This window comes from Falco biarmicus, chromosome 4 (genome assembly GCF_023638135.1).
Source record: "Falco biarmicus isolate bFalBia1 chromosome 4, bFalBia1.pri, whole genome shotgun sequence".
Classification (NCBI taxonomy): domain Eukaryota; kingdom Metazoa; phylum Chordata; class Aves; order Falconiformes; family Falconidae; genus Falco; species Falco biarmicus.
Genome location: NC_079291.1, coordinates 103,353,778 through 103,377,313, shown reverse-complemented (window position 1 = coordinate 103,377,313; position 23,536 = coordinate 103,353,778). Strand labels below are relative to the sequence as shown.

The 23,536-nt window shown below is 35.3% G+C and overlaps 1 protein-coding gene across 4 annotated transcripts in view; it reads right to left on the bottom strand.

Annotated features, from left to right (window-relative positions):
- ERC2 (ELKS/RAB6-interacting/CAST family member 2) overlaps positions 1–23,536 on the bottom strand; it is a 521,691-nt gene that overhangs the window by 292,425 nt on the left and 205,730 nt on the right. For all 4 annotated transcript variants that reach the window (XM_056338313.1, XM_056338316.1, XM_056338314.1 and 1 more), the window contains 3 exons: positions 14,888–15,028; positions 14,191–14,331; positions 4,173–4,366 (listed from right to left, as the gene is read on the bottom strand). In XM_056338313.1, coding sequence (XP_056194288.1) covers positions 4,173–4,366; positions 14,191–14,331; positions 14,888–15,028 — 476 coding nt within the window. The remainder of the gene's footprint in view (positions 1–4,172; positions 4,367–14,190; positions 14,332–14,887; positions 15,029–23,536) is intronic.

The window sequence follows — 23,536 nt, the reverse complement described above, 5'->3', positions numbered from 1 at the left end:
TCTTAACTTCACAATCACACATTTTCTATCAATTTCATTTAATTTCATTTTATGATTCAATCTCCATAGCATATTTCACAAACATACTTTTCATACTGACGCCATTAATAAAAGCGTTAAATAAAATAGTCCTTCAGTCCTGACAGTTCCGCTCCAGCTGCAGGTACTTCTCCTTGGCTAGGCCCTTCACACTGAAATCTAAGCTGATGACTATCTCACCCAGTTTCGTTTACACTATCAAAAAGAAACCCAAATAAACAAACAAACAAAAAAAAAAAAACCAAAAAAAGCAAACCATATTTTCTTCATCAAGAAATGAAAGAAAAACATCAAGCTAAGTTTACTGAAATTACATTATGCTGGGATATATTGCATTCTATTTTAACCTGTTCTTATAAATACAGATAAATCATGAAAGATGTAATAAAAGTTGTCGAACAATTTTAGTATGGGAGGAGGAATTGCTTCTCCTATGTAGTTATAAGAAGTTGTAAAATACAAATATATATGCAGTAATTTAATAAACGGACCAATGTGTTTTTATATATGAGCAGTATGAATCACGACTCTTAAGTGATGCAACTCAGAAATGTGATATTGTCTGAGGCAACAAAATCACATCAAAACCATAAGAGTTACCATTCATATGAAATCTTCTTCAGGATTATTAATAATGTTCATTGGCCAAACAGCATACGCTTACAAATTTAACTGCCCATATCTTGAAGCAGATATTTCTACCCTTGACTATTTGACACTTCCTGTGTCAATACTTTCTGACATAGAAGAACATTAGTATTCATCATCTTGGTTTAATTCTTGTTTAAATTTGTAAATTATAACTTTATTACAAACATTTTTATTTTTCAAAATAATATTCACAGTACACCTGATTCTTATAGTACAGCTCATTATGCTGCTGAACTTATATGTGAATATAAAAATATTGTGAATACCATAGCCTGCAGTACTCGAGATCTTAACTCTCTCAGAAATTTTTGTTTATAAATTTTGAGAATTTATGTTGTTGCAACTATCTTGCAATATAAAGATTTTGGCATAGCAGTGAACACGGACCCCAGCAAGCTATTAGCCAACAAATAAATTACAAAAGAGCATTTTTTTTTCCTACAAAACCCCAGAGATGCCTTTGCATCTCAGGTTAGGGGAGATGTTGAAGATATGCTGCTTCTGAGCAAGAAAAACAAGGAGAAAAAGTAAGGAGAGATAATAGCAACCTAGAGCACATTACATGAATTACAAAACAGCAGCACAAGAAAGAAAGAACATTTTCAAATATACTTCAGTTAAAGTTGCAGTCATTTTCACAATGCTTTATTCCCATTAAGTCAGTAAACTGAGCTTTGGCTCCACCTCTTCCCTTCAATAATGAGCCAATCAAGTAGTCATTACAAGCAGAAAAAGTAGTAGCACTTCATAAAATGTTACAGCAATTTACACTCTACCTAACCCCCTAGAAAGGGGAATTTCAACATCAAAGTTCCCTCTCTAGGGACACCAACAGGTGACACAGTTATATACAGATTTAATCTTTAGGCCAATGTTCCTAGAAAATAAGGAAGAGGGAGAAAAAATAAATTAAATTTTAGAGACATCTAAGGTGAGCCTGAATAGTAAGAAGGGTCAGATACCAACTCACTAAAAATACTTCCCTATTACACCTTTACATCACTGCAGATTGCTAGCCTTACTGTACAGATCAACAAATCTGTGCCTTTGCTTACGCGCATTATAAAGTAGCTTTAAGACTATTACCAAGTAAAGGCAGTAACTTCTGTTAATGAAAGCAATAATAGATAATTTTTATGTAAGTCCTTTTTTTTCACCCTAGTTTACAATAATTAACATATGTACTGCTTGTATAGGAATTTGGAATTAAACATGAACGCGGTACATGTTAAATCAAGTAAGAAACTGTATTAAAATTAATAGAATTCACAGACAAATCTTGGAACATGATGATTCCCAAAAATTGCAACGTATTACTGTCCTTAGCTGGTTATGCCAGAGAGATCTCATTGTAAGCATTACAGAAGCACTTTAAGGTTTGTAGCAAAGCTTAAATACTTCATCACATTCAAAGTACAGCATATACTTTTCAAAGTCTGTGCTTACTCAGTGGAACCAAATTTATTTCAGAATCACCACCTCATCAAGAATAACAGACTGGAAATTGGTGTCCCAAAATTTCACTGATAAAAGTGCATACACTTTTTTAACAATATATATAAAATAGAAAAGTATGTCCATTACATAACCCAGTACAGTAAGAGGTTGTACTGACAAAGCCATAGCAATATCTCTGTATCCCTTGGTTCCTTGTTTCTTTGTAATCATTGTCCTGTAATCAATAATTCTCAATTTAATTCAAGTAAGTCTACTGATCTATACTGATTCTTTATCTCTTTTCTATACAAAATGTTGAAATCAAATCAAGATTTGCTAAAAATCTTAGATCACAAGCTTCATGTTCATCTTTCAATCTTATTTCAACACATGTGACTGCTACTTAATAAATCCCTTAAGATTATCCTCTTGAACAAAAGTTTAGCATGCCTACTATTGCATCTACCGTCACACAATAATTCAGTATATTTTATGCCCAATGAGGATGTCAGTTACTGTTTCTGTAAAAACTATACAGTTCCCACCAGCTTGGTCACACCTGGAGTCACTATATTACAAGCCTAGGTCTGTGATTGCCTCTACAGTACATTCCCCTATGGGTGGAATAGGCAGCACTTCCTCGACCACATAAATTCACTGATGATGTTATCTTTTTCCAATATGATGCTTTAAGATTTTGGAGAGTTCAGGCAGAACTCACAGTCATGGTGCACAGTGACCATTCTTCATTACTAGCTTCCTCTACTATCTACTTTACACATGAAAACTGGTGCAAACACTAGACTATCCTAAACATCTTTTGATGTGTCAAGAGGGGTAACTGCTAATTAAAGTTGTCCTCATGTAAATACTCAGTTCTATTTCGAGTACAAATCTTTTTCCACTTTAAACTTGAGGTCTCCGTTCTCATGACACTTTGATTGATAACTATATACTATTCATCATTATCATTATTAAACCTTTGCCAAATGTCTGCAGAGAAAGTTAAGTTTTGGCAACAGGTAAATGTGAAGAATGATAAGCCATCATCAGTCAAAGATGCTCTGCATCTTCCTTTCCAAACTTGCTGTTTTCTTTCCCCTAAGGTAGCCAACATTTCCGGCAGATCTTCCCCTCTTTCACAGTAATTCTCCCCAATTGGACAAAGTGCTGCTGTATCTTGGCTAGAACTATAGCAATAATCACAATGAGATCCCTTAAACTTCTCTTTTGGAACCATGAAACACTTTTCTTCTGACTTGATCAGTAGAAAACAATTCTATAAAATATCTGAAAACATAAAATTCCTTCTTTCATTTACCTAAGAGTGGGTAAGTACAGGAAGGGAACAAAGAAAACAGATCCACATGTATTATCAATCAAATAAATTGCATTATACCATATGGGAGAAGGTTCCAATAATCATTACAAAGGGTGTGAGGCAAATGGAAAATCCTCCTGTCTCCATTAAGTAAAGACTGTACAGCCTTCCCAGAATTAAGATAAACACCACCTGGTCAACATTAGAAAATACTCAGCTGAAGCAGACAAAGACTACAGAAACACTGAGAAACAGTTATTAATATTCTATAGTATGCTGTACTACATACTATATTATTCTATGATATTCTCTATAGTCATGAGGCTGGTCAGAAATACTTACCAATACTTTTCAGGACCTCTGAGGATTAGTGATGCTGTTCACACTGAAGAAACGTGTGGGGACAGTTTTTATTTACCAGTTACTAGATAGACAGGTTTGTTCCCTCTACAAGGTTTTCTAGGAGGGTTCTTCTCATTGTAAACTGCATATGGCTTTTCCTATACATGTTCCCTTTACAGACATTACTAAAAAAGTAGAAATCTTAAATAGTTCCAGGGTCAGCAGACAGGAGATGCAGCTCTCAGCTAGCTATTCATTTCTGACTCAGTTTTACAAAACATAACAAATACTCTATTAAAACATATATTCTAGTCTTTTCTGCTCTGCAATAAATACCAAGTACATAAAAATGCCACTCAATATAAGACAATATAAGAATTACCTTTCTAACTCTGCAATTTTCTTATCTTTGTCATTCTTCTCATTCTCTACTTCCTTCAGTATTTCTAGAAGTCTGTCAACCTCAGCCTGAGCTTTGCCACATTCTTCTCTATAGTACGATGCCTCTTTGTCAAGCTGTTTCATTCTGTCTGCAAATTCTGGATTCATCCGTGCCTCCTCTTCAGCCTCATGAGCCTTCAGAATCAATATTTAAAAAAAAATAAGGATAACAATAATCGTTAGAGCTTTAAGAGCTTTACTTCTTCAGTCTCGGAGTTCAAATTTTTCATTAAAAAGGATTATGGGTATTACTGTCCATTGAAAATATTTTCTACAGAAGCATTATAAAAAAGAATGAAAGTATCTTCGTCGTCTAGAATTATAGTCAAGTGCTATCATCCTGAAGGGGCAGGGGATTTCTTAAGGTTTTTTTAACATATTTATGCAACCATATTTTAAGGGTGGTTTTAAATTTAAAAATCACCTTGTAATTCATTTAATTTAATTCACAGTAAGTTTTTTAAGAGTTTCGATATATAGGCAATTTCTTAATAAATCGCATTCTCTCTCTTTCCCCAGGTGTATATATATACACTTTGTCCATGTGTTTATATATATATATGTACACATACAGAGATACATATATATACATATTGTAATCTATAACTCCAGATGTTTCAAATGCAGTTTAATAAGAAAAATTTAAAAGAAATTCTTTTTATGCAGTACCATTTTCTAAAGACAAACTAACGAACTAAAAAGTTGCTTTCAGCAGACATTTTACCCAATAATCCTTTTTCTTTTATCATTCATACTTAACCTGAAACATCAGAAGAACAAGCCCATTGGTGAAAACGTCACAAACCTGGCAAACACATGCATGGATGGGTGGCAGTTTCACAGACAAGAAAGAACGCAATGAATACAACAACAGTGCAGAGCCCAATCTTACTCCCATCAAATCTAATGGCAAAAACCTAATTAACTTCAATGGGAGCATGATCTGGCATCAAGTGCTTTAAACTGTTGGCTGGAGTAATCACAGACAGATGGAAACAACAATGCACTGCAATGCTTAGCCTACCCCTTGCTTCCCATTATTCCTAATTGGCATCTTGAAAGAGCAGGCAAGGAAAAAACAAGTAGTTTAAGGCAGTGCACATTAAACATAGAAAATTCAGATAACAATCTTTTAACATAGAGGAATTTTACAGAAATTCAGAACATTTAGAACTGAAGGTCCTCCAACTATCTTATTACGCAGAGAAGGTGTGGACTTAGCTTATCCTTCTTAATTTCAGGGAATAGACAATGCAAGCAAGCAATGAAAGAAATGCAGATCAAAATAAAACATGCGTGTTTTGGAAATAATTATTATAAACTACAGGTACTAGGAGGTTCATATTCTTTGCAATGGTTAAAATTTTCTGTATAAATAAAGAACAAGTCTGGGTTTAATACAAATACAACAATCAGAAAATCGAAATTACTAGGAAAGAACCTTAGGGGATGCATGTAACATATCATTTAAGCATGAGGATAGTAAGAAAAAAGATAGTAAGAAAAAAGATAGTACATTTTAAGTGTTATTTATCCTACTGTGAGATTTTTAGTCAGAACTATTTGGTTACCAAAATAAGCCAAGGGAATGACATGAGAAGCCTACTAAACCTGCTGGCTTTGCTCTTCAAATTCTGTATTTCGGATGATAACGTGTGTTCCAGCCATGAATTCTACACAGATACAGGGCTTCCCTAACACAGAGTTTTTTTCAAGGTGACATCCAAAGAGAATTTTGATTTCACAGTTTGGGTGAGATGCTAGCAACAGATTCCTTTTCATCCTCATAAATCTTCCTGCTTTAAAAATAAATCTCGATTTATTTTATACCAGGTGTTAACTGTGTCAAGAAATTTAGTTTCAACTACCTTTGTAATTTACGTAAATGCAATACTCAGATTCAGGGCCAATTATGTGAGAGAGTGTACCAATTTCCAGCTGCAAACTAATTTTCCATCAACTCTATTAAGATATTTGACAATGTTTTATGTCTCCAAAATGAACAGTAATTGTTCTTTTTCAAAGGAAAAAAAAAAATAGTTCTATAGGTCATGAAAGGTAAATTCAGTCTAGGAAAAAAAAAAAAATCAAAAACAACCGAACCCGACTCCCGCCTTTAAGATACTAGGAAACCCATGCAAAGAGCATGTTGTTCCCTATTGCTCCTCAGATTTCTCCTCCTCTCCTAAGGTAAATCCAGAATTTCACAACCCCCCTCTAGAGATTACCACTCTTTCATATTCCTTACCATCACCTTTCTTTCCCTTCTGTTTATTTTAGTATGTAATTCTCTTATTTACCCACCTTGCATCCATAACTTCATCAACAGGCAAAACACCCACCTTCCTGCCTCTAACCAGTCTTTTCTTCACTTTAGCATACAGGAACTATAAGCTTCAGCCCAGGCTTTTTTTCTCCATGTTCTTCTACCCTAGTTTTAACCCAGGACAAGAAGCAATGCAGAAGACAAAGAAGCCTGGGTTGGGGTTTTTTTTTGGGGGGTGTTGGCTTTTCATTGTCACACTGGACTTTCTACAATGAAAATACATAATTGGGCAAGAACATGATATTGTCACCAATGCAAAGCACCAGATGTTCAACTGTCATAAAATATTCCTGTCACACAGCAGCTCAGAAACGTACTGAACAAATTATCAACTGTACAGGTTATAACTAAATCACCTGAAATAATAGATATAAATTATATTATTCAGTTCAGCCCTATAATCCTTGCTCATTCACATGCTAAGGAAGCTAATGTTGAGTTGCAAAAGTATTTTCAATTCTTCTGCTTTCTGTGGTACTCATGCCATTCCATATTTGTGGGATGTGTTTTCCCATGGTTTTCAACACAAAATGGAACATGTAAAGCATGATTAAATCCAATGCGATTAAGTATCCAACCTATACAGGGTATTGAGGTGCACCACTGTTACCCATGATGTCACATACAAATCAATATAAGCATTCAGTTCAAAGACAAGCATATTATTTTGATCTTAAAAAAAAAAAAAAAATACAAAAATCCCAGTATTGCAAACCACCAGTGCTTTTACTAGCACTTCCTATAGAGTATTCTTGGACTATTGACAGGAATCAGATTTCTACTAGGGCATTGCCTTAATGAAGAAGGAAAGGAAAGTTAGTAAAGAAGGGAGAGCAAGAACATAAAACATTTTTTAAAAAGAGCTTTCTGCAGGTGGTACTCTAACTTGCAATGAGTTCCTTCAAGGGAATCCTCATGTTATAAACAAAGTTGCTGATATGACAAGAGAGCAAAGCACAATCTATCTGACATTCCCAGGGCAAAGGCACAGAATTACTGATAAGAGCCTTATTATATTTTACAGCTTTGAAAGACGTGTTTGGATTTGAACTGGGTACTTTTTTTTATTATTATTTGTTAAATACAGATCAGGGCTGATTTGTCGACAGATGGAACTTGACTTTTGAAGTCAAACAGTAGGCCTGAAAGAGATGGAAAGCAGCTCAGCTGATATTGACCCTGCTCCTGGCTGGACAGGGCAGATTTCTTTGGCTTTTTTTACAGTCTGTGGGAGACTGTCTTGGATCACTCCTAACAGAAGCTGCATGGTTATCACATGAATCAGAAAGCCCCTGCCTATTCCTGCTGTCCTCTCTTCTATTCTTATTTTTAATTTCTGTCCCACTTTTTCTCCCTAAGTTCTCTGTTTTCTTCAGAAGAATACATTTTGTGTTAATGGGGCTTTTAAGGGTAAAAGTAACTGGTTCATGCATACCTTTCAGCAGCAAAGTACTTGATCTCTTAATTTATATCTATAAATGATAATAATTATATGTGCAGATTAGGCGAGTCTCAAACTAGCACACTTGGTTTATATTTTGTTTGTCAGTCTTGTGACTGTGTTGTTATATGTTATTTTTACAATGCAATAAAAATAGCATATCACTCTACCATTAGAATTTCACTAATTTTATAGTAATTATGTATCTGTTCTGATATTTCCTTAATAAGTACTACAAATACTTTAGAAGTAAAGTAACATTGCCTTATGTAAACAACAAATTTCTTACAGAAACACCATAATAGTGTGGCATAGACATGCATCGTGAATTATTTGGTCTATTACAATTTTATGGTACAGCCATGCATACATTATTCTGCATAACAGAAATAGATGGATAGATATAGAACTTCATTTTTAAAGCTTCAGGCACAAACATACACAGAAATCAACAAAGTACTTCATAAAAAATAAATGGAACAGCAGAATTTACATGCAAAAAATTACTTCGTAAGATCCTTCAAATTTTATTACTTTCAGTAATAAAAAAAAATTGCTGTCACCTTCTTTTTTGTAGTCTTAAAATTCAGATTTTTCTAATTTAACTTCAGGGATTGCTCTAAGCAACTGAGAGTGGGTTCTGCATGTACTTTAAATTTAATCTGCCATTGGTCTGATGGAGTATTTGGAAAATTATGTCTTTTGTTATCCAGAAAAAGGTTCATCTGAACTCCAAAGTGCATCATTATATTTTCATTACAGTAGAAAAACAATTATATAACTTCTTATAATCAATTCTGCACAAGAATTTATTTGATATTTCAAAAAGTTAACCTTTCAAAACATGAAGAAATTTGTGCTCAATTCTGTTCACATCTTATTCACACAGGTGAATATATTGTTAAATCATTTGCTATAGAGTACGCAGCATTTGCACCCCTTCCATGCCATCTCCACTTTGGTACCTAAATGTCTGTAAGAATAAAACACTTCTACTCATTGCTGTACTTTGAAAACATTAGATTCAGTGATAAATGAAAGTCTTGGAGTTGATACTTGTGTGACAATACTAAAAACACACTCCACCACACAAAAAATGCTGTATTACTGCATGGGCTAAAAGAGGTCTACCCAGATTGACTGTTATTTCTCTGACATGTAAACACAAGAGCATTAAAACTTCAGTACTTTAAGATTAGATTGCCGTCTGGTTTTCTTATAACATTATTCTTCACAAACAAACAAAAAAATGGCAAGGAAACATTCTAGTAAGTATCATAATGATTTGCAGTACAAAGAAAACAATGTTTTAAGTCACTGCTATTACGCCATCTCAAAGAACAACAGTGAAACCTTGCCCTTGTAAAATTCAAAGAATATGTTGGCATTGGCTTCAATCAAATCACAATTTCATTTCAAGATCTTAGGTGGTTTTGGGGAAGAAGAGCATCATTACATTGTTAAAAGTAGACTGATAAATAAGTAGCAGAAGAAAGAAAATGAGCAAGAAAAGTTTATTTAACAAAATCTGTCTCATGGATATACTACAATTGCTGCCTAATGCCAAAGGGAAAGGATCTTGCATTCATTATCTCGGAACTGCCAACAGGCTGTCCTTGTGAAAAATAAGCATGTAAAGGCAGAAAAAAATGGAAGAAAAAAAGGACTTTGGAATACTGCACACAAATAACAACAAGCTATAAGTTATAACAATAAGTTACAAGGAAGTAACAAACAAGTTCCATAGAGCAGAATAACTAATACTGAAAGAATGACTGGAAAGCATTTATGAAAATCAAGAGAAAAACTAACACAAATCAGACTCCTGTCTGAATAGACACGCACAGTAGGAGTGCAAATGATATGAATAGAAACGTAACTACCACAGAAGTGAGCCAAGATGATACAGAAAAAAGGGTTTCATCGGGTCTTATGTTATTATCAATTTATAACTGGATTCTAAAAAGTTAACCAACAACTTTAAAAGTAAACACAGCACATTTGGTGGACTCTCTTTTCTCATACATAAGTCATGACATACCCATTACATGGTAGGCAGCTACAAAACTTGGCAATGATAGACTCCAATGCTGGAATGCTGCTCTGCTCACATTAATGGCAAAATTCCCATTGACTTCAGTGAAGGCAATATCTTCCCTAATGCATAGTATCACATTACTCAAGCTACAAAACCAGTTAACCAGTTCTTCTATATATACTATTCCAATTACATGGTAATTCCAACTATGATTACTATGTAAACTATAGCTTGTAAGTTGCTGTTACAGTTACATCATATTTTCTGTCCTGCGATGCTCACTGCACAATAAACGTTAACAGTCTCAGCCAAACAAATGAAATCTGTTCTCTGCAGAGAGAACGTCTGTTACTGCACTTCCTCAAATTGAAAAACTAACACAGTCAAGTCAAAAGGGTAGATTCTGTGCAATGAAATCAGACATTGGCAAAAATAATAATGCCAAACAAGCCCAAGTAATACCTTTTGGCTTTTCCAAATACTGCCCTTTGCATTCATCATTTTATATTTCAGCATTTTCTTCAATTAAATACAATGTTTCCGTACTCTTGATGTATATATGCTGAATGTATACAGTCTTTTTATGATTAAAATTGATCTGAACTAATTTATTCATATGGATTTTTGAAAATAGTACCAGTCACTTCCGAAATATTATTCACATACTCAACTCAGTCACGATATACTGAATTAATTAGAAGTTATTTAAGTTTGAAGGATCAAATAAAGTACTGCAGAAGGAGGCATTAAAGAGCAAAGCAAAGCAAAAAATAAAAAATCATCTGCATGCTTTTTCTAATGGAGAAGTTGAGGACCTAAAGGCTAGGATGTTTCTTTTCTCAGAAATACTGTATGTACCTATTTAATACATTTCATATTCTTAACACGGCCTTGAAGTCCACAAAGTTCATTTATTTGGATATAATGAATATAGCATAGTGAGCATCAGTATTCTGCAAAGCTCCACAGAGGAAGAGCACAACACAGTGAGGTAATGGATCCTCATGCTTTCATATGTTACAGCGGGCATTTCGAAAAAGAACTTACTGGATTGTACATCTGATTGAACAACTGTTCAGCTTGCTACATTGCAAAGTTGGAAGGGAGTGAAGCACAGACAGGGAAAGAAGGAAAGATCCAGGAAAACAGCATTAGCTCAACAAACCCCAGTGCATTTGCACAGAAGAACTTGTCACAAAAAAGTAGAAATTTAAGATTCTAAACATTCCTTGGTGAAAGTGTGAGGCACTGGGGAAACATAAACGTTGACTTTGGCTCCTAAAAAAAGAATAGCTGGAGTAAGAAATTTAAGGTTTGTGTTACTTTCCCTTTCTCAAGTTAAATAACCCATGAAATAAAGAAAGGTGTCCACTTTTGATGATACATTAAGTGCTGGTCTCAAGCAATGAATCACGAGAAGTGCTTTTGGCCGAGGCTGCAATTTATCACCAAAGCTTCAAAGATGGCAATAATAAAAGATTAATTAAATTGTATCATTAAATTTATTACTTTCCTTTTGTTTAACACAAGACTGAATTTTCTATGCAGAATGACTTTTGAACAGTACAGTTTGGCAAAAAGTACTTTAGCAACTGCAATATGTCAGTAAACAAGTAAATCTAAGATAATGAAAAACAACAAGAGGAAATTCTATAGCAGATAATTAGATTCTGTATATATACTTAGCTACCTATAAGGCAATTCTTGCTGGTCTTTCACTAGTAGCAATACAAAGTGAGTCAACAAAAAGTCCGTGGAATTCTGGCCAAAAAAAAAAGCATTGAGCCTTCTTCTGGGTTTTATGATTTTTTTTTTTAGTTTTATGAATTTCAATCCATAATCTCTGACACAAAAAGTTTAATAAGCATGTCTATGGTTTTAAATGTTATTTTGTATACCAACATATAGCATAGTCACATGAATAATTACTCTTTATGAATATCCTCGTTATTGCTTTTTGAAATGTGTCTACTCTATAAAATTAAAACAGTGGGTTTAATGAAAAGTGCCTCCTCTATGGCATTTTTAGAGAGAAGTTACATGTAAGCTGTGTTCAAATTTCCCAGAGTAACAGACAGCCCCTTGGAGTCACTTCTGAAAAAGAGATATAAACTGTGCCCATTCCTTCTAGCTTCCATCGCGGTTAATGTTCATACATAAGCACCCTTACGGGACATGCCGGTTAATTTACTCTGAACTATGTTGATGTTCGCTCCTACTCTAACTCAGACATATGCAAGAATAACCCAGATTTCTGTTTCAGTTAGTTTCCTAAGGAGTGAAAACATGGTGAAGGTAGTTTTCTGGGGACCAATTACTTTTAACACAGGATATTTACAGGTTTGAACATAAAGTATTTTATTAGAGAAAATGTGAATTGAAAATTACTGTTTGGAGTCTACTATCATTAACAGTCACTGTTCTGTTCAACTAAACATGCCCACAAAGAAGGTTGTAACTACATTTTATTGTGGAAATACCTCGTCTCCTACAAATGTTGGGTGAATTTCCATTGGGGCTTTATGCTATATTTATGATATAATAAAACTATTATGTTTTCAACTTTCATTTAATAATCCTTTGTATTTATACACAGGGAACATACTCCCTTTTTATACAAAATATGTCCCAGACACTCTCGGACTTTTATAAGTGCTTATTTTTCCATGACTGTACGATGTGCTTATATGTACAGTCATAAAAGATTGACTTAGGATTTCAAGTTCTTCAAGAGGATTTTGACTATTTTTAATTTATTTTATTTTTTTGATCTGTGCTTTTAGGGGTTTATAAACTATTTTTTAAAATTAAGAAAACAAGATATTTCAGATTGTAATGAAGTATATTTTGTAGTGAAGTGCAAAGTAAAAAAACCCACATTTTCTAACAAAAGAAAACACAACAAAGGATTTCCAGAGAAATAAGTTCTTTAGATATTTTAATTTAGACCTCAATAGCACTTATAAGCTATCAAACATTTGTAGTAGTTGAGTTTCCATTAAAAGATTTTGTATATGTTTATTGAAAAAGATTCCCTTCCTTCCTCTCCACAACTATCATGTAACATAGGCACCTAATTGCACATATTCATCCTGAATTAAATAACAAGAGAAGTATAAGGTTTGCACTCTGGTGCCCTTTATACTTTTTAACACCTTCTTCACAGGTAAGGCTATTGAAACAATGCTTAAACCCAGAGCGGGATACTACTCCACCCTAGGTAAAAAGAGAGTAAGTATTATCCTAATGGTGGTAACATTCATAGAAGAAATAAATATTCTTTTCTAGAAAGTGAAGCATTAGATATCAATATAAAAGAAATAATGTTTGACATACACTTAGTCATGAACTGCAGGAGGCAAACATAATGCCTAAACCCATCAAAAATACGTCATGAGATAGGTGTTTGAACAATGAGAGCAGACATTACCAAATGACACAGAAAAAGGTAAAAGAAACAACATATGGTAGAAAAGGCTTCAACAAACTTGCAAATCATTTAAGCAAAAAACTGGTTTAATACATCAATTTAAATAAAACATGTTATAAAATGCAGGATTTGTACATTTTCTTTTAAATGCTTGCTTCCACTACTTGCTGAATAGAAATACTGAATTACTAGCTGAGATAAGCTATGTATTATTTTGCTTAACTATCATAAACATGCTCCCCAGCAAAGCCCAAAAATGCTAAAATAAAACCTAGCTAGTGTTTCCATTTTGGAAGCAGATTATTTTTAAATTAGGAAGTACAGCATTTCTTGGATGAGCCTTTAATTTTTTCCCATGCTACTAACATTTCAGTCTGCTTCTCACAGCGATATAAATCCATATATATACAAATTGCTGGTTTGATAATTTCTTTCTGCCCTTCTACTTTCCCTCCAATGTCCTGCTGCCAGCTCATCTATTTGTAGCAGTTTCTCAGAATACTCTCATATAGGTATTCAACATATTTTCTGAGGCTCATTAGTGGCTTTAGTACAAGCCTTGTAATAAAAATTTACAGTATTTGATGCAAGCATCACCAAACAGCACAAGAGGGGTAGATTTTAGATTTACTCCAGAAGAGTAAATAAGCGCATCTTTTCAAAGTGAGGGGGTGGGATGTTGATTTTTGTTTTTCTGATTGTTTTTGTTTAAGATGGAACTTACCTTTTTCAACTGTGCTTCCAACTTACTACACTCTTCTTTCTTTTGTTCTATGGCTATTTCTAAAGACTTAAGTTTGGAGTCTCTTTTCAGCCCTGCTGATGCCAATGAAGATGCATGTTCTTTGAGATCGATTAAACTAGACTGAAAAATGACCAAGAATAAAAAGTTAATTCCTAGTCACCAGGACACTAACTTATTGCCAATTTAGTAATCACTTGGATACTGTTCCCCCTCCCCTTTCCCAAAAAGAGCTGACACAAAGATAAGCATTGATAGCAAAAGACACCATTTTGAGAATACAACCAATTGGAACCACAGGAGCTGGCATGGAGTGAAACATAGAAACATTCATAATATAGACAAGTTGACATTATATTCTGTAGGTACAATTACTTTGAGGTCTATTGCTCTTACTGACAAATGAAAACAGGAGCAACCATGGAATATTTGAGCTTACAGGAGGCTTATGTAAAGGGAAAAGTATGGATGATGACACACAACTACGCAAAAACTGAAGCAATATTTTACGTAAAACAGTGAGAACTATGACAAATGCTTAAGAAAATAGCAGTTCAGAAGTTGACCACTGAGGTGTCAGAATTCCAGTACTTAAAATGATCGAAGGGTGATCCTAGCGCACTTTCTTCCATCATAGTGGCATAGATAGAAGAACATAGATTTTACCGAAAAGACTGACCTCTTTTTCTGTCAGTTCAGCTTGTAAAGCATTTACTTTCTCCTTCAGGTCTTTGTTTTCTTTTTTATAAGATTCTATTTCTTCAAGTCTTTCTCTGTCATCTCGCTCCCTTTGCTCCTTCAAGCGCTCTATTATTCTTTCCTAACAAAGGAAAGGATTACAAAATGGAAAAGTTGGGAATCATCTTAAGAAAAAACAGAATCAGATTTCTTTACATTAAGTAGCACTCAGAAAAATCAACCTTCAGAAGCAGAAGATGACCAAATTAATGATATTAAAGTCAATGAAAGATTTCCCCTGATTTCAAATGCATCAGTTCACGGTTCTAAATACTTGACAAGAGCAACATAATACAGAATTTCATTAAATATCTATACTGATATGAATATGTTTAGTCTTGTGATAGATATGGAAAGTTATTAATCTCAGTATTGTATTTCCTGTATTCATAGGCGATTGAAGTCTGTAATAAAGTTCAAAACAGAGAATCCATGACTGGTTTACTCAGCTTGAAGTTAGTTATGTTTTTTGAATGCTACTAGCTTCCATAGTGCTAACAAGAACTTTTCAGGGTTCCGAATCTAATTAGAAAACAAACACTTAGTAACTATCAGTAACTTACAGTTTATATGTTATATTTTCAGCAGACAAAAAAAAAAATAAAATAAGGTTGTCCAAGACAGAAAAAGTATGCTGATACCATTTATGATATCCAAAGGAAGATATTTCTCCATCTAACTAACAGTAACCCTACACACAATTAAACTCCAATTTAAACGTGTTTAAATATTCTGCTGAGTTCCAGTTACTATTATAAGGATTACTGATCACTAGTCAAGGATTGGGTGATGAATTCAAAGGGTGAAACGTAAAAAGTAGATGCAGTAGTATGGTTTTATTAAGCTTTAATTAAATTCTTCAAAATAACATTATACCAATAATTAAAGCAGGGGTCCTCAAACTATGGCCCGTGGGCTGGATATGGCCCCCCAGGGTCCTCAATCTGGCCCCCGGTATTTACAGAACACACACACACACCCCGCCGGGGGGTGAGGGGGGGAACCAAGCAGCCACAAATGGGCTCCTGCCACTTCACCCGCGCGCTGACCCCCTGTTTAAAAAGTTTGAGGACCCCTGACTTAAAGGATGCAAATTAATCAGAGAGAAATATTTAGGGTGAAGTAAAATAACCGCTAGAATTGCATTTGAATTTGGAATAGGTCAACTTAAGCAGAGTGTCAGGGGAACTACCAGTATCATTTTGGAAGTGGTAGTCGGGGGGCAGTGGAAGCAATATCATTTAGGAAAGTTAAACCTATATAGGACCAAACTGCATCCTGACTGATGAAGTTGTACACTACCAGTGGCATGGCTCAGGTACAACCATCAGCATACTCACAGATCCCATTCAAGCCCTTTTGTGCTTACGCTTGAAATCTCCAAGAAGGAGTTGGAGTGGGATTATTACTTACAATATTATTTCGTAGAACTGGACAAGACTGATGGAAACCTAGTACTATTAGAAAGAGAAAAATCTCATGCTAATACCCTGTGTCCATGATTCCTTATACTGCCATATATATACACAAACACATACATTGGAGATATATAGAGAGACAGATATACACACACATATATATACACAAAGTTTACATTTGCCCACATCAATATACTCTCAGCTGTGGTTATTGTATTTCAACAAACATTACAAAGCAAGCAACATTTCAACAGGTGTACATTCCATTCTGGTTTGTAATAAACTTAGTGAAAATAAACTTAATGAAAGGAAAAAAATAATTAATTATCAAAGTTAGCTGAAGTAGCAACAGTACTTTTAAAAGCTTATATTGTTCAGACAATCCTGGTTATTTACTCATTTTTTCCATACACTAGGTATGATGCTTCGTCAAGCCTTAGAGGTTCTTCTGAAGATTGCTTCTGTGCTGTTTAAAGCTCAAGCCATATTTTTCAAAAAACCAACTGTCAACATTTATATGCATAAAAAAGAGCCTAAACTCAAAGCTGTGGTTTTCATCTCAGCAGTGTCCAACTTTGGAGACATTCAAAACCCTGCTGACAAGACCCCGAGCAAACTGTTGTACCTGACCCTGTTTTCAGCAGCTGGGTTGGAGTAAATAATCTCTAGAGGTCTTTTCCAGTCTCACTGGTTCTGTGGAATAGGCAGAGACACTGTCTAGATACTGTACCCCAAACACTGGTTGTTTCTTTTCTGCTCAGTTTCTCTCCCCACCTTTTCACAATTCGACCCTTTATAGCACTGACCACATCAGCAACTCTGCTGACAATTGTCCACTGCCTCTGCTAGTTGTCTGCTCCTCCTTTCATACTGCATAAGCAAAGGAACTGTGTTCTACTTTCATTTTGCATCCAGCATTCCCATGACATCAAAGACTCCCTTTTATAATCTAGCTAACTGAACACACATATTACCAAATTAGCGTCACTGTAAGAATCTTCACAGAAAACAGAGCTCACTACTCATATAAAACATAGATCTCTACTTATTTCATTCCAAAAGAAATACACATTGATGACATACCGTGTTCCACTGCATACCATAAAAAAGATAAAGGTAAACTTAAAGGTACCAGGCTATCTGTAATTAAATCTGTTTCCAAGACAGTATCAGGTGCTTGAGCACTGAGACCCCTGGAACTGCAGATGTACACGACTGCTGGCTTCATTCAGCACAATGGCAAAATCTCCTTTTGACTCACACCTGGCAGGATTTCAGGTCATTACACAAATGGCAAACCAGCAGATATACTATTTGAAAAAAATAAATTTAAAAATAATAATTTAAAAAAATAAATTAAAAAAAAATTACTATTAGCTGGCTTTTGCTATAAAGATTATGTAAGAAAAAGGTGATACTTTTAAAAAAGGAAAAAAGGAAAACCTGGGAAACTATAGGCCAGTCAGTCTCACCTCTGTGCCTGGCCTTCTACGACAGGGTCACAGGGTTGGCTGATAAGGGAAGAGCAACTGACGTTATCTACCTGGACTTCTGCAAAGCATTTGACGCTGTCCTCCACACAACAATCTTGTCTGTAAATTGGAGAGACATGGATTTGACGGGTGGACCACTCAGTGGATAAGGAATTGGCTGGATAGACACACTCAAAGAGTTGCAGTCAACAGCTCAATGTCCAAGTGGAGACAAGTGATGAGTAGCGTTCCTCAGGGGTCAGTATTAGGACCAGTGCTGTTCAACATCTTTGTAGGCAATGTGGACAGTGGGATTGAGTGCACCCTCGGCAAATTTGCTGATGACACCAAGCTGTGTGGTGCGGTTGACATGCTGGAGGGAAGGGATGCAGTCCAGAGGGACCTTGACAGGCTTGAGAGGTGGGCCTGTACAAACATCACAAAGTTCAACATGGCCAAGTACAAGGTCCCGCACCTGGGTCAGGTAATTCCCAGGCACTAATACAGACTGGGAGGAAAATGGATTGAGACACCACCACCACCCCTGGAGGAGAAAGACCTGGGAGTGTTGGCTGACAAGAAGCTCAACCTGACCCAGCAATGTGTGCTTGCAGCCCAGAGAGCCAACCGTATCCTGGGCCGCATCATAAGCAGCATGACCAGCAGGTCGAGGGAGGTGATCCTCCCTCTCTGCTCTGCTCTGGTGAGACCCCACCTGGAGTGCTGCATTCAGCTCTGGGGTCCCCAACATAAGGAGGACACAGAGCTATTGGATTGAGTCCAGATGATGGCCACAAAGATGATCAGAGGGCAGGAGAACCTCTCCTATGAAAACAGGCAGAGAGAATTCGGGTCATTCAGCCTGGAGAAGGGAAGGCTCCAGGCAGATCTTACAGCAGCCTCCCAATACCTCAAGGGGCCTGCCAGAAAGCTGGAGAGGGACCTTTCACAACGGCATGTAGTGATAGGACAAGGGGTAATGGCTTTCAACTGGAAGAGGGTCGATTCAGATTAGCTGTAAGCACAAAATCCTTCACTGTAAGTGCAGTGAGACACTGGCCCAGGCTGCCCAGAGCAGCTGTGGATGCCCCATCCCTGGCAGTGCTCAAGGCCAGGCTGGATGGGGCTTGGAGCAACCTGGTCTAGTGAAAGGTGTCACTGCCCATGGCAGGGGGTTGGAACTAGATGATCTCTAAGGTCCCTTCCAACCCAACCCATTCTATGATTCTATGGGATACTAAATAACTTCAAGATGTTTCCTAGTTAAAAATAATATTAATTTCTTAATTCCTTGAATATTAACATTAAAATGCCAACCTCTGCTAAGTGGAATAGTTTAATAAACATTCAGAATCCACCTAGTTATATTCTGACTTAGTCTTATACCAATTCCTTCTTGAAGATTTATTTACCTAAATGATCTTTTTCTTCTATATCAAATTAAACATAACACTATTTCATCTTACTAATGAACAGTATAATTTTTTCTCAATCACAAAGGAAGACTAATTTATCTGTCAGCTGCATAAGGCTAAATGCCAAAAACCTGTTAAAAGGCCCTAATATAACATGTTTTACTTGATTAACAGCTAACTTGCAGAAGTCCCAACAATGTGTTCTTGTTTCAGTCTTATTTGCATTTGTGAGCTTTCCTTATGCACTAATCTAGGACCTCACAGGTCTAATCTATTTGCACTTTATCACAGAAGCAGGAACTGATTTGCCACAGCATATAGCTCTATTATCAGACATACTCAGTTGCTTATCTTCTGTATGCTGCTACAGTAGGACCAGCTTTATAAATATCAGCTTCATGAAAGCAACCTCTTGAGCTGCTTTGGCCCAGCCCAAGAGCCAAGATATTTTTTTGAAAAGTTTGTTGTTAAAGCGTCAAGGAAGCCGATAGCACTTTTGCTTATTCTGATTTTCAATTATTTTTTTTTAATAGGAGTAAACATACTTTTTGTTTCTTGCAATGTAACCTTTATTGTTATTAAGAATTTTCAGTGCTTAGGAGAGACTCCAGACTCAGGGTTAAAGAACTGAATAAATACCTCTTCCTGTTAATTCATTTAAAAGTGACTAAAGTTGTGCTGATTCGTTTCTTATTCCCGACAAGAGAACAAAGTGTATCAGCAATATCGCCAGAAATATACAAGGATTAAAAGAAGTCCATTTCAGGAAATTTTGATGCTGTTTTATGATGTCTACAGTAATTACCTAAACACTAAGTATCAAAGAAAATCAGAGACAGATACTTGGAAAAAATCTGTTTTCATGAAGAATAAGGAGCCATATTTTCTAATTCAGAGCCAAAATCTCCATCTGAGTATTTTCATGAACAATGCAGGAAAACCATAAATGCTCCAACATCTGAATTTTGGACTTTTAAAATAGCTGCACAATTCATTCATATCATATGATCATGTTTTAATATTTTTTTCTTCTCATAGAAAACAAGAAGAACAATTGAATTCAATTTTAGTGAATTGTGGTTAACGAAACTGGTATAAATTTAATTTCTATTTTAAAAGACCTTCCCATGATGCTCTGGGAGTATTTTCTTCATTATTTTTTAAATTAAAATTCTAAAACATATTGAATTGACAAAGAATTAAGGTAAAGCCAAAACCTGTGTCTAATCTCAGCATATAAAGCAAAATTATATAGCTGCAAAGTAGGTCTGATAAAATTTCCAGGAAAAACAAACAAACCCAAACAATGCATTCCCATGGAAACCAGGTACTCCTGAATGAAAGCAGCATCCTTTCTTGACAGCATTACAAATTTAAATTGAGAAAAGTATTTATATTGGTGCACTTTTTAATAAGAAACTATCACTAAACTAAGGATTCTTCGTTTGTCCCATTTGTACAAATTTACCCCATATTTCCACCAGTATTTGCAGTGGAAAAAGTTAATAACTATTGATAAAGTCTGTAGGTCTTAAGAATGCTACTGCAGACAGGAGTAGGGATAAGAAAGGTTACTCACTGAGAGCAGCTTCGATGAATTGGAAAACTGGACAACGATAGGAATGAGGCACATATGTAAATATAAACTGGCAAGGTATTTAGCTGCCAGAAGACAAAAGAAAGCTAGAAGTAATAATTCATTTGGAACTTCTAGAAGATGCCTACTGGCTTCTTTCAATGTGTAGTACATCTCAGACTGAGAATCCTACCCTTGAAAGCATGACCTTCAAGAAACTTACAACAGGAAAGAAATTCTGCATGATTTCTCTGCACAATAAACAATCAAAATGATACAGAGAGATGCTTTTACCTTGGAAACTTCCTCCTCATTGTGTCTAATGCTCTAAGATCAGGTACCTTGTTTCTTAAAAGCTCGTATTAATTCTACTCTGCAGTGTTGATTTTCTCCTTTTTTTTAATCTAATATACTAATCATTCCTCAACTGTAAAAAGATTTCACAGTAACACACAGTTACTAGTCACACATTAAAAGTTAGAAAGCTCATTTGTAGGAAAAAAGGCTATTATTTAATAATCATGTGTATCTTTTCCTTAGATTAACAAAGTAGCATTTCTGAAGTAATATAGAATGATAAGCATAACACTAACATATGGAGTACTTCCCTTTATAGACTACCACCTAACCTAATCTCTCCATAAGTGATTGAAACAGTCACCAGAAACCACAGCACAACTCAGCTTCACATCACTTCTCCAAAGCACTGGCTTACAAAAGATACCATTGCCTTCATCAGCTGCAAAAGGACAGAAATCTCTGTGCCAGAGGAAAATATCTCATGGCATTCATTGTGCATGTGTCTTGGAGTAGCCTGCACACACTGCAGGAAAGATGCCATTCGCAGCTGACTGTATGTAAGCAAAGTGACTACTTTGTACCAAATTCAGCCTTAGGGACCCCATGTAAGTTCTAATCAATTCCACTTGGAAAAACTACTAATCTTTTAACAAGTGTCTGTTCATATATATCCATGCAATTCCAAATGGGGGAGACATGAATTGCAAAACTACATTTGAGAGAAGGATCTAAGTTTATCTAATTTTTCCAAAACATTAAAACTAGCATCATTTATTGGACTTTGAACCTTCATTACAGCAATCAAATAAAGCTCAAAACAAAATTCCCATACCATCAGGGTCCCTAGTGTTGTCACATTTCAAGTTATCATGCATACAAAGAAATTCTATAGTACAGTTTTTAAACTCTGGGACATATCTTCACTATGATATTAAAAAAAAAATGTATCTTTAGTTTTGTAAAATTTCACAATTTGTATGCCTGACAAGAACAGAATATTTTATTTTCAGATACATACAAAACTTTTCCAAAATTATCAAAACTTTAACATTTATTTATTAGTCTACATTTATTTCAACAGATTTTAAAATAGTACTGGTACAAAATTACTTGAAAACAACTAATTACCACTTATTAATTTGAGTTAGGTTTTAACCCAGTACTTCTTAATCTTTGTATTTCTGGGAGTGAGAACTGTCCGATACCTCCACACTAGCTGCTTCTACTATGAACCCTGGCAAACCGTCATTAAATATTTTCCATAGAGAAATATTACAATTGAAGACACATTGCAACTTAGCAAATTACCCCAACTAAGAAGTATTGCATAAGTGTATTTTCTCTGAAGTGCTGCAGATATAGCCAAGGCAGAAAATGGAATACAAGATTTCTTTGGCTTTTGACAACCTGCTTCATGCTCAATTCCACAGGGGAACTGGCAAGTTTGCAGTGTGGCACTCACTCTGTGTTCTACAGTAGCATGATGGTTAAAGGACTGTTTCAAACTCTCAGCTGCTACTATGAGCAATTTAGGAAAGTGACAACACAGACTAATCCAGAAAAAGATAGTTTACAAGGAGGAAACACAGATTAAAGAGTAATTTGTGTCACTTTTTAATAATATGCTGTGAGACTGGTGAGCACTGTGTTCAGATTAGCAATGAAAGGTTAAAGGCATGTAACTTTACTGGTTTTCTCTGTTGTTGAGCAAGCAAATGTTAGTAAGGTGATTAAACATACAAAGAAATCAAAAATCCAACATTAGCCTTTTAGGTGTTAGTGCTGACACCACAGTGGCATTTTAAAGTCATATACAGTCATAAATACCTTCACAGGATTACACACTGCAGAATGGCACTTAATACTTTAATTAGTTGTGCTCACCTGTGCACATTTAAGTAAGATATATTAAGATCTGTGAGCTGCAAAAAGTTGATACTTGTACTAACTTTTTTGGCCTATAAATTAGCTGGGATTACCTTGTATTCAAAGTTAACTGGAAGAAAAGCCGTGACCTCACTGAAACTGATAGGAATGGTACTAATTTAAACAGTCCAGATTTATCCCTTCTGCTAGGTGCTTTCAAATTAAAGGCATATTGGTTTTAAAGAAAAGAAATAATCCTCTATTTTGTTATGAAATACAGTTTCTCTTATAAATTAAGTGAAGGAAACCAATGGTGCTAAGAGCAGGCCAAGGTAACAGCTGGTACCGCCACTTGCTGTTGGCTCTTTAGTTAGGCTTTACTTAATAGCATAAAAGAAAAGGGTAATCAAGATCATAAAGCCATAAAACCACCCAAAACTCTACCTTCTTTAAGTCAGGTGTCCATGCCTTTCAGTTCCTTTAGAGAACAATGACTCATGCCATTGACTAAGGGAAAACCTTCTCATGTCCTGGGCCACTTAC